This window comes from Ctenocephalides felis, unplaced genomic scaffold, assembly GCF_003426905.1.
Source record: "Ctenocephalides felis isolate EL2017-DRISC unplaced genomic scaffold, ASM342690v1 CF-g0.4_SCAFFOLD_01886, whole genome shotgun sequence".
NCBI classification, from domain to species: Eukaryota; Metazoa; Arthropoda; class Insecta; order Siphonaptera; family Pulicidae; genus Ctenocephalides; species Ctenocephalides felis.
This window is the reverse complement of record NW_020538040.1, coordinates 140,307,790-140,320,484: the sequence shown is the minus strand read 5'-3', so window position 1 is coordinate 140,320,484 and position 12,695 is coordinate 140,307,790. Positions and strand designations below refer to the sequence as shown.

The 12,695-nt window shown below is 29.4% G+C and overlaps 1 protein-coding gene across 5 annotated transcripts in view; it reads right to left on the bottom strand.

The window, feature by feature from the left end:
- The window catches only part of LOC113377986 (rho GTPase-activating protein 7), a 794,747-nt gene that overhangs the window by 404,245 nt on the left and 377,807 nt on the right, over positions 1–12,695 (bottom strand). For all 5 annotated transcript variants that reach the window (XM_026618466.1, XM_026618470.1, XM_026618468.1 and 2 more), the window contains exons 4-5: positions 10,563–10,905; positions 8,470–8,786 (exon numbers count right to left, since the gene is read on the bottom strand). In XM_026618466.1, coding sequence (XP_026474251.1) covers positions 8,470–8,786; positions 10,563–10,905 — 660 coding nt within the window. The remainder of the gene's footprint in view (positions 1–8,469; positions 8,787–10,562; positions 10,906–12,695) is intronic.

The window sequence follows — 12,695 nt, the reverse complement described above, 5'->3', positions numbered from 1 at the left end:
ATATGATGTATTTATTTTTACTTAAATACCATCTTGTACAGTAGCAAATAAATTTTACTTCAATCGCGTGTGAACCTTACGCGCACTTTTTTTATCAATTTGTAAGTTATATTTATAATAAACAAAGTATGAGCATTTTTCAACAATTCCTAAAAAAAAGGCAAATTAAATATCCAAATTATTTTTAAATAAAATTATTCGCAGAAAAGCGGAAGTTTCTTGCATAGTACTTGACATCATTTACATTTGAAGTTAAATATCCTCTGAAAGTATTTTTATCCATAACGAGCAAAATTCGTAATTTGCTCTACTCAAAGATATAATAATACAACGTCAAGGAAACAAAACAGTCTAAATTAAATTTTAATTATGATAAAGCTTTTAGAAATCAAAATTCGTAACAAAACACTCTTACATGTACTCCTTGGTTCTCCAGAAAACAATAAAACACAAGTAACAAAAAATTCGATTATTGCGTTCAAGTTCAATGTCATAAAGTTAATGGGATTTTGATTGGTCCACGGAGCAAACTCGCAATAGGGTTGGCAGATATTAATCGAAATTAAGAAATATATCGATATAAGCCTATTATATCTATTTTATTTTATTATTTCTACTATTTTAATAGTTGCTGTTTTTCTTTGTTTTTAGTGCTAGCACTTGGAATATTATTTTGTCCTTATAAATATAATTTTCTATCAATTAGATCGTACGCTTCAATAGTGTCATTCAATATTCCATAAATGATACTTTTAATATTTTATCATTTTTAGCACTATTAATCTATAAAATTAATTATAAAATTTGAATATTTTCAGAAAGTTACGTCCATGTGGCAAAAAAGTATTTATTTGAAGTATATAAGTGAGCTTTAGAACTTAATTTAGAATTAAAATTAAAATCTGAATTATTTTCGATTTGCAAAAAAAAATTTTTTTTGAGAAAAAAAAAAGTTGAAAAAAAAAATTTGATTTTTTTTTTACAAAAGCAACTATTTTGTCAAAACAAGCAGAAAGTTTTTTGAGCTATTCAAATAGGATGCTCCGTTCTCTCAAAAACTCGATTTCTATTTTCTGCATTCTTTTCTCCGTATCTCCGAAACGGCTAAACCTGCCTTTGCCAAAAACTAATCAGCACATCTCCCTATCAATAAGAATTAAATGTTTTTTAAACCATTGGAATTGGTTGAAACGTGCGCCCGAAAACGTGGACGAAAAATTGTATCTATACATACATATACACACACCCATTTTTTCTGAGGTATGCCAAAATGTTCAGAAACCTTCAAAACGTGAAGATAAGCAAAAAAATTTCATTTTCGATTTTCGGCCCATTACTATAACTACCCTACGGGAAGTTTATGAAACAGACTATATTTTATATAGTATACAGGGTAGAACGGGGCTTAAAGGTCCACCATCGATATCTTAATATTAAATGAAGTTAAGGATTTTTATAACAGCAATATATGAAAGTAAAGAAAACTACAGGGAGAGGTGTAACCAGCCATCTCCTTGATGTTTTGAGCACTGTTATTTATTTTACGAGACCTTGATATATTTTTAGATATACGATATTATTATTTTTAAGTTAAATTCAAAAGTTTTTTAAATAACTTCTCTAAAAGCTAACTTGTGCGTGGGGTAAAAAAGAACAAATTGAGCACATTTACCCTGGCAAAGATGTAAACACAAAAAATAGTAAACAAAACAGTAAATTGAGTTTTAAACAAAAGCAATTTTACAAGAAATTAGTGATTTGAATAAATTACAGTGTTGTATCTGTAAGAAATGTTATCATGCAATTTATATTTTGCATTGGTTGAATAATGTAGCTGATATTTTGCAGAATCCTTTTAAAATTAAAATATGACACTGGATCTGATTGACCCCTGGCTGTCCCATTTTACCCCGCCTATGGGGTGAAAAAGACCAGATGACAAATTCTTGAAAAAAAAATAAAGTTAGCTGGGCGTTTTACTGAACATATATGCTGACTATATGACTATAGTCAAAGTTGTTTGTATGATATGTGGTTTTGGTTATGATATAATTGGTTTGGTTTTCAGAAGAATTGTTCAAAGTCAAATTTGTGCCCTACCCTACCCTACTTTAACTAAAAAATTTATTCAAAATCGACAGTAAAATTTTTGTATACAAGACAATTGTCAAAGAAATTTATTAATTAAATCGACGAAAAATAACTTTTAGTACTGAGCTGGTTTGATTTTATTTGATTTAGTTTATTTATGGAGATAAATATTTGTTTCAGATAAATTTTAGTGTATGTGCTAGTAGGAATTTTACAAGCTCCTAAAGTCAAGTTACTATGTAATCATTCCATTTTATTCCCATGCATTCCAAACAGGGACTGATATAGATATCGATAAAATTGATACAGATTGATTTATCGATAATCTTTCATCACTAAATGTGTGTAATGTTGCTGTCGTCGCAAGTACTTATATTTCTTCAGGTAGTTACACTATAGCTGTTTGTACGAATCAATAAATCAATACGATAATAAGGCGAAAGAAACGTCCGAAGAACTAAATTCGCAGGTCGTGTGTTCGATGACCAAGTCATAAATGTTGTTAAACAACTAACGATTTGAATAAACTTGAAACGATTTGAATAAACTTGAAACGATTTGTGAAAGAAAAAGTTACCATGGTAATGTAATATTGATAAATTATTAAACAAAAATACTTGCAGAATTGTATGCGATTTAATTTGAAATGTGGCACAGTACTAATTTTGCCTTAAGACAAATTGCATTAACATCTCGAATAAAAAAAATAAACATAGCGAGTCCTTATCATGTTTCTTCGCATGGCTTCTAAATTTTATAAATCGCGGAAAACCGTTTTGAGAAAACGTCGAGTCGATATGACATCTTTCGGCTCGAACACACCAGTTTCTTTCAATTTGGTCTCAAACGATTTAATAGACCTAAAACACCAAGAAAGCATAAAATGAGAAAATCAAATTTTCTGAAAAAAAACAAAAGAAAAATACACGAGTTCGGGATGTTATATGAAAAATATACCTCTTAATTTTTCAGCCTTCTTTATTTAAATTGATTCGATAAATGACAATATTAATTACATACAATTAAATAAAAAAAGAGTGCGCGTAAGGATCACACGCGATTGAAGTAAAACTTTTAATATTGTATGAGTAGGCAATTAAGATAAAAATAAAAAAAAACATCATATTTGAATTTTAAAAATCATCTTTTAATAATCATATAACATCAATAATAATAAGATCTCCTGAGCATCGGCACAGCTGTCCTACTGATATTAAGAGTTTGAATATGATGTGAAGCTTTCTTCCTAATTTTGTTACCTATCTTACCGGGAAATTCAAACCATAAACGTAGAAGTTCATCATTATCGCCACGTTCTATGTACACTAATTTTCCCACACAACCATTAGCTAAGCCATCACTTACATCAATATTAGTTGTTATTATGTAAAATTTATTCAGAACTAAAATTATTTCATACGGCAAAGCCCCGGTATCAATAACCGATTTTTTTGAAACTGCTGACGAATGTATGATTGTTGATCTGTCGCATGGCAACCTACATAAATATCCGTGGCAGTAGATATTATTTTGTCTTCAACGAGATTCAATATAAATTTATTATATTCCATGGCACATTTATTCTCTAAGAAAAGTCTTATTCCATGAGGACATAATACAGCAACCTTCTTTTGTAAAAAAAACGTGATTCAATTAGGGTTTAGCGCTCGACTTACGCATGACATGACGGGAGTGGATACTCGCGACATCAGCGCTTACGGCGTCGTAGTGTTCAACTACACGTTGGCATTTTCGTTGCATTTGTACGGATTTACACCCGTGTCGCGCCTAAAAATTTTTACACCCATATCGCGCCTAAAGAAGTTTTACTTCAATAAAAAAGTTTAAGAAAAGTTTATTCAATTTAATATAAAATTTCTCAAAAATAACCCATTGCATAGTTGTAAAGAATGAATAATATTATCTTAGCATTTATATGATTTGCAACTTTTATACCATATGCTATCAAAATCAGAATTCAATGAATAAAATATGATTTAAATTTATTAACTACGACTGTAATAAAACATAACGACATACCTCGCACAACGTACACCCCACAATGGACGCTGCGCATAACGAATTTTTTTTAGGTCACAAACGTTCCGCACAACGTACTTAACTGTTGTCGTTTGTAGTCAAATATATGTTGCTCAAATTCATTAAAAACTAGTTTCGGAAATTTTTGCACCGCTGTGGAAATATAATTGTTGGTAAAAAAAACTTACACTTAATCATCTCGTTAATGGATTCACTTTCATACCCCGACGGTCTTTGTAAATATTAAAAGTGATGATCAAAACTGAAGAAGACCATAAGCAAAATAAAACATAAAGTCCATAAATATGACCATTTGTAATGCTAAGGAGATCAAGAATTTGCACAATGATAATCTTGCCTATTACTTACGGAAGGTCTTAAAGAAGAGATTAGAAGAAATAACTATCGAGAGTTTCTTTAAAAACTCAGGGCAAAAAAGAAAGCAAAACCACTCTGAAAATAGTTAATTTCGTAAATTAGTAATATTTTTTTAAATGTATTATATGTGAAATTTATCCTTTTTTCTATTGTCATATTTCAAACTGCAGAACAAAGTAATTTTGTTTTCGTGTATTAAAAATGCGATTCGCATAATGACCTTCCTCCCGGAACAAATTAAGGAGCAGGGTATCACTGTATATTAAAAAGTAATTAAATATTTTCTGTTTGATCAATTTTTTGAGTCAATGAAGCACACATTGCAATATTTAAATATATTGCAATTGTAATTGCAAGTCAATATTTCCATTCAGTGATTAAAAATAAAATTTTCCTCTCTCACTGTGAGAATCCGACTAATGAACATCGGAGCCGATGCTGCGAGATTTGTAGACCGTGCGGATGGATATAGATGATGATTATTGGAAAGCTATAGAGAGACGGTTGGGAAAATAGAAAATTAGAAATCTCATCACCATGGGTGTTCGGATCGATTTATGTGACTGTTTTAATAGATGCAAGTGCGAATGTACGAAAGTGCGAATTGCAAAATATGAAACGATATGAATGACCTCAGGTCAATTCATACTCGATGGTCAAGTCAGTTCGAATCGATTCTATCGCTTTCAAATTTCGTCTAAAATAAATACTGCGAAGTTTTATTGGAAAATTTACTTGTTAACTCTACGAAAGTTCCGATAAAAGACTTTAAAAAAATAGAGATTAAATTTGATAAATGATATTATATAAAATATTAATTTATGTTAGGTATTGGACAAACCGTAAGAGCTAAACAAATCAACTTCATACTTATTCCAGAAATAGAAAAAATATATAATTATAAACAAAGAAAGAGTAATATTAATATAAAAAAATCCGTGGCGAAAGTGAGTGAACCTGAGCTTTGAAACGAGGTTCCGAGTTCAAATCCCACGTAGCCTATAACCCTCATATCTGGTACTAGTGATTTCTGGCTGTGATGATCGGAATTTCTGGCTGTGATTTTTATTTTTATTTAAAAATATGGTTTCAAGTAAAGATAACCCTGCAGAAATGCGTGAGACAGATGCAAAAATAATATTTAAAGCCTGTAAAAATAAAAATCAGAGCCAGAAAGGACAAACATCGTGTTGCTCATGAAAATGTCATTATAAAATCAATAAATTGTATTTTATAAAAAAATCTATACACATTACATATATTGTTAATATATTCTGGCCCTCGAGATTCTGGTTCTATAGGTCATCATTTCTAGAAATTTTCACGAAAAAACAATAGCTAGGAAGCAAATTTCGAAAAAGCAAAATTTTCAATGCAGTTGTCTAATAGCAATACGTTTTTATATTTTAAGTTTAAAAGTTTTAAAAACTTACGAAAAAAATCACTTTAAATCATAAAGATCTTAATAACGTATTTTAATTTGAATAATAATTTAAACTATTTAAAATTTAAGTTTGCATTATGGGAGAAACAAATCAAAATTTGATTGCAAGTTTTTTCTAAAAAATACATCTAAATAAATAAAAGAAAAAGTATTAATTAGATTTTTCTCGATCTCAAAAACGACCTCATACAAATTTGCTTAAGTGTAAAAAAAATTAGTATTGAAATCGTATTCAAATTTAATCGAAATGCTATGGTTTCTTACTTGTTAAGCAAATTTTTTTCAAACAACCGATTAAAAATTATGATGTAATATGTAATTATAAAATTATTAAGCTTATTATTTAAAACTGAATGAGAATTTTTTTATATAAAACTATAGAGAAGCAATAGAAGATATAAACTGTTATTAGTATAATAAAAAATAAAAAATAAAAATTATTTATATATTATAGGCAGCAATAAGATCTCTTCTGATGGAGCTGATGTTGGGGCTTTCCTTATAATCTAGTGCTATTATATTATAGGACAACCCAATGGTCGTTCATTCTCTTTATGAAGAAATTATTATCAGATATATTTCCAATAGAGGGGTAACTTGCAATAATGCACCGGATATTATTTGTACTACTACATGATATCAAGCTGGTTAAGACGGGAATAGAGTCAAAACCTCTAACCAATAAGTCACAAGGATCAGAAATTAGGTTAGTTGAAAGAATAACAATTTTCAAAGAATTTAAAGAAAAATTGCTAGAATAATTGAATCCGTTGTTAATATAGTAAATATTTCTAATAAATAAAATTTCTTAACAATTTCTCATCACCATTTGCTAGAAGCTACTAGGATCAGAATTGTTAAATAATATACGAGGTCTGTTCAAAAAGTACCCGGAATTTTCGTTTTTTCAAAAAAATATTTATTTATTCGTCTACATTAATGTGGTCCCCTTCAAAGTAGTCCCCCCCAGATATAATGCACTTATGCCAGCGTTTTTTCCAATTTTCGAAGCACCCTTGATATTCACTTTTTGATATGTCCTTGAGCACTCTCAGCGATTTTCTTCAATCGAGGAAAACCGCCGTCCTTTCATGGGTCTCTTCAACTTTGGGAATAGGAAAAAGTCACACGGAGCCATATCTGGTGAATTTTTGCACTTTGCAACACTTTATTTCATTTTTTACGCAAAATTTAATACAAATTCTTTGACTTTTCAATTCTTCCATTGTAAAAATCGCCGAGCTCAGAAAAACACGTCGAACTTTAGCGACTACCACAGACAAAGTAAACAGTGAATATAGCTGAAAATTTCATCATACTTTAGGGGCATGTATACCAACACAATAAAAAAAAAATTTGACAATCAGACACTCCAGACCCGCGAAATTTAATTATTAGTAATTCCGGGTACTTTTTGAACACACCTCGTATAATTACAAGATTTAACGACGTGACGCTTCGTTCTACAGAAAACAGAACGCATTGATAACTGAAAGCTATTTGCTGCGGAATCATATATTATACAACAGCAAGTAAGAATAATTACATTTTATGGACTTGAACTCAATGAAATTAAATTGTTCGAGGAATAAGTAAATTCACATCGGGTAATTTATAAGCACATTACATGAAGAGTTAATGTAAATAAATAAACTATATAATTGCGTGCTATTTGTAAAAAAAATGAGAAGGGCGTGGGCGGGGCACAAAGGTCCGATTTGACTTTGAACAATTATAATGTGAAAACTAAATCTATTGTATCACCACAAATAGTATATATCAAACAAACAACTATATGACTATGTTTAGTAAAACTCCTAGCTAATTTATAATTGTAAAAATGTGTTTTTTGCTGTTTTTTTTTTCAAAAATTTCCTTTTTACCCCAAAGACGGGTTAAAATAAAATGGCCGGGGTGCAAACGAGCCCTATGTCATATTTTTAATTCTAAAGAAAGTTTTTGTTCTTGAATATTAATAAATTTAAATTTTGTTAACTTCTCATAATTAATAAATATAATTAAGTATAATAATAATAATATTAATATCAAACTATACAAACCAAAAAATAATATAATTAAGAATTATTTAAGGGTCTATAGTCAAATTGCTAAAATTGTACCTATGTTCATGTTAAATGTACCTAAGATTTTTTTTCAGTTCAATTATTTCTTGTTTTGTAAAAATTACCTCGCAGAAGTTATTTGTGTTAAATATAGTACAATCTAATAAACAGCTAATATTCTTTCCACTCGCGAATTGCAAGATTTATATGTATTTTTCACACGGCATCCGAATGGAAAGGATTAAAAAAAAAAAACTCCATAAAACGTATGACTCAATATAATTTTTTTTAATTTATGCGTAATGATGTCATAAAAGTATCATTTATCCTACTCCATAAACCATACCAATTAAAGTAAAGCATCATTTTATCATTGTTTAGCAGGCTGACTGACTAATATTGAAAGACAACATCATAAAATAAAAAAGTATAATGCTAAATATTAGTACTCACTTTGTTCTTCTGGGCGCCGATCATTCCATCCTCGTCGGTCCTCGTCTTCAGTACCGGATCCGAAGACGATTTCGTCCCAAGTTCCATCATCACTTCCATTGTTCTTTTATTTCTATCTTCCTCATCATCAACATCATCATAAAATTCACCTTCTTCGCAATCAACAGTCATTCTAGACTGAGCTCTAAGTCCGTTGTGGATTTTGTCCACGTCGGATAGTATTCCAATTCCACTATCAACCTCCTCACTGCGAGAATCAGTGAGAAGATTTTCAGCTGATGATGGTTGGGTCATTGCATCGTCAGCACTTGATGGATCTAAAAGAAATAGAAGAAATTTGGTTAAAAGTTGTTATCAAAACATACCAGATATATCCATCCATATATACATACTAGGAAATGCAATACCGGTATACCGGTATACCGGTATACGGAATTACCGCTAAACCGCCCGATTTTTTGGCGGTATTTTTACCGGTATTTTCGGTATTTTACATAAGCGCTATTTGATACATAATACACTAAATCTTTAAATTCCATAATCGCATAAACAGCTATATCTTCAAGTGATTCTGTAAGATAAACAAATGTCAAATATTATCACAACTCGTCATTAAACTGAATATTTATTGCTTTGCTAAGGACTTCATATCGTCTTACAATAAATAGAATTGTACTGATAGATTATGATGTTTGTTTCATCTTTTGTAAAAATATAACGATTTTTAAGTGATATTTGCGCCAAAATATTTTATATCATACAGATTACCCCTGCGCAATCTTTATTTTTTTCTAACTTTATACATAATAATTATGATAATTACTAAATATTTTTGCTTCTTATTACAATTATAAAATATTATTTTTCGACAACGTTTCGAAGTTTGAAAATATTATAGAAGCATCACATTGTTTTAAACAACAATACTCAACAATTATAGTAACTTATTATTTATCTCAAAGTATCCGATCTTAAATAATATATTTGTAGAAAAATTATTTTTTTAAAATATTGGAGATTATGCTAATTTAACACATCGGATACAGACAATACAGTTTATTATAATAATGTAATATGATCTTTTATGAGTTTTTGGTCTTTCTTACTCATAAGTTTGTTTTCGTGAAAAGTACTCAATATACTCGATAGTGATAATGAATCAATTAAATTGGATATACTTTTGTTAAATTATTATTTAAAAAAATTAACTTATTGTTTTATTTTATTGTTTTTATTGTTTAGTTGAATATAGTTGTTGTATAGACATTTTTTTTAATATTTGTACTAGTAACTTCAAATTTTGTTTACGTTTGTTTAAGATAATAAAAATACCGGTAATTTACCGGTATTCCGGTTTTAAAATGAAAAATTACCGAAATACCGGTATTGAAATTTTCCATCGGTATTGCATTCCCTAATACATACTACACATACACCTACCCCTGGTAGAGGGGATAGCGGAGTGTATTAATTGAACTAGTTGTGCACTTCTAAAAGTAAAGTCCGCGAAACAACATGTTTAGTAAATAACTAATAAATATTTCTTCTTTCATTATAACTTAGTAACAAATCAGTGTTTGATACAGTCCACAGCTACAAGGATTAAATTATAACCGAACAACCTGAATTATCAAAGGAGAGTTTTAATAAATTTCATAAGTACGTAACATAAAATACAATTATTATTTTGTGGCGGGAATAGCTCACTCAGTAGCGTTCTCGACTCAAACGCTGGAAGGAATTCGGTGCGAATCTCCAGCAATACCAGAATTAAAAATATAAAATATTAAAGTAGATTAAGAATTGTTGATTTGTAGAATACAAGAAAAAATTGTACTAGAAGTAAGAAGGAAAAAAGAAGTTTAGTTTGAAATATGAGTAGAACATATTGAGAAACAAGAAGAAGAATGAAAATTGAATGGAAGATTAGGATATAAAAAAAGATACTGTATATATAATGGATGTATAAGAAATATATATGTGAGAATTGTATAGAATATGATAAAAATAATATGAATAATGTAGGTGGCTAAAAATGCTGTAAAGCGGAGGCCAATAAAATTAAAAAATATATATATTATTATTTCACTTACTTCTTATCCCGTGACCCATTCCAAGCCAACATCTCTTCCGCTGGTAAGCGGACGAAGTAGAAATACCATCCAAAGAGTCACCAGAGCCCAAACATTCGTAACTAAGTTCTTCTTTGGAATTAGCAGCCTCGTCTTCGTTATAAGATGAACAACTTGCGGATGAAGATTTATTGTCATTTTCTTCTTCGATGCCATTTCTGCAAGTGTCATAAAGCGAATATTCAGAAGGCCAAGTCACACTAGAGGTCGCTGGCGACAGAGAATTTGGGGTTGTTTGAGTGTACTGGTCTCGTGGTTCTCTTATTTCCAATGTTTTTGTGAAAGTTGATGATGAAGTCGATGACTGGAAAAAATAGGAATAAATTAGATATGATTTTTTTCTGCAATGATTATCTATTATCCACATATGACATTATAGCAATTAATAATGAGGTAAAAAAATGAAGAACTGGATCAAGTGAATCATAAGACAATGTTGTGGGTTTTCATTAGCGTTTATACAAAAACCGATATTTCAGAAAACCGGTTTTCGAATTTTAATTTTACTAAAAAACCGGTTTTAACCGGTTTTCCAATATTATATAGAAAATAAATTTTTGCTCGAATATTCTGTAATTTATCCGCAAATTTAGTGTAATTGAGAGCAGTATTTGACTGAATTTATTTATTGTTCAATTTTATAGATAGTAAACAAAATTATTTTAATTTTATTTAGTAGAACTAAAAAATAATAGTTTATCTTGATTAAATAACTTTGAAAATAATTATTCGTTATTCATGCATCATTTTCACATATAAGAATGAAAATATTTTTATGACAGTGTAAAGAAAGTTTTCGAATAAATAAAAATAACACATTTTTAAATTAAAAAAAATGCATTAAATTAAAAAAAAAATTAGATACATGTTGATACATACATGTTAATATCAATTTTAGTTTTAAAAATAATTAAGCTAAACCCAGGTATTGTCTGTTCCGTTCCGATCAATTTTAATTAATTAATTTTAAACATTCTAATTGTTTATTTAATAAATATGATTTCAAAAAACTGAGAACGTCTATCTGATTCTGCGACGAAGAAGTCACACTGATTAATATATAGGTACACAACTTTTCTGGGAACCATTGCAGACTGATAAAATATCAAATGCTATTGAACGGATATGATTTCAATAATCAAAACGCTTTCATCTACCTTCTATATTTAGCTATATTGGTCATATTCCATTTATGCAGTGAAAACCGACTTTTTTCACAAAAAAAAAAACGGTTTTCGAATACCATAATTTTCGCCAAATACCGGTTTTTGAAAACCGACAAACCCTAGTTTTCATATTTACAATCTTCTGTCGCGAGTTTGATCTGACAATATCCTCTACAGACTATACAGTTTCTTTTGATGCTTACTGACATCATTTGAGATGGATTAGATTTAAATTTGGAATTTAGAAATAAAATATTTAAAAATAAATTGGAACTAGTGGTGCATGGCATCGTGCCTTAAGGCAAATTGCTGAAACCTCCCCTACCAAAAATTAAATTATTTAAAAAAGTTTTTTTTTTTAATTTGAAAAAAAAATGTTTTTGAGAATTTTAAAATTTTTTATTCGTTTTCACAATTTACGAATGCAGCCATTCCTATCATCGTGCCCTAAAACTTTGAACACATTTGCTCAATGAAATTAAATCACTCTATAGATACGTCATGAAAACTTAGCCTAACTAATGCTTAACCATCTATTTTCTGAAACTGTGTTGATCATTTATATCATTTATTACTCCGCCCTAGCATTCATCATTCACAATCACTTCCATTATTTTCGTGTTCCCGTCTCCTCTACAGAAACTGATCATCTGATTTAGAATCGAGGTTAGTCTTCTGACTTATGACAACCCTGTGTAATCAATTATGATTGCACATTGTGTGCATTACATATGCGTTTACAAGAAACTTAACAATAACAATACTCAAAGGAAGGTGTGATGGCAATTTATCATTAAAGATTTTGCAATTCTCTATATAATGATAGATAGACTTTACATGGTATATGGGTTCAAGATATTGTTAACGTAGGATTTGCTGTAATATATTGCAAACAATGAGGAAATGTAAGATTTAAAACTAAATCTAC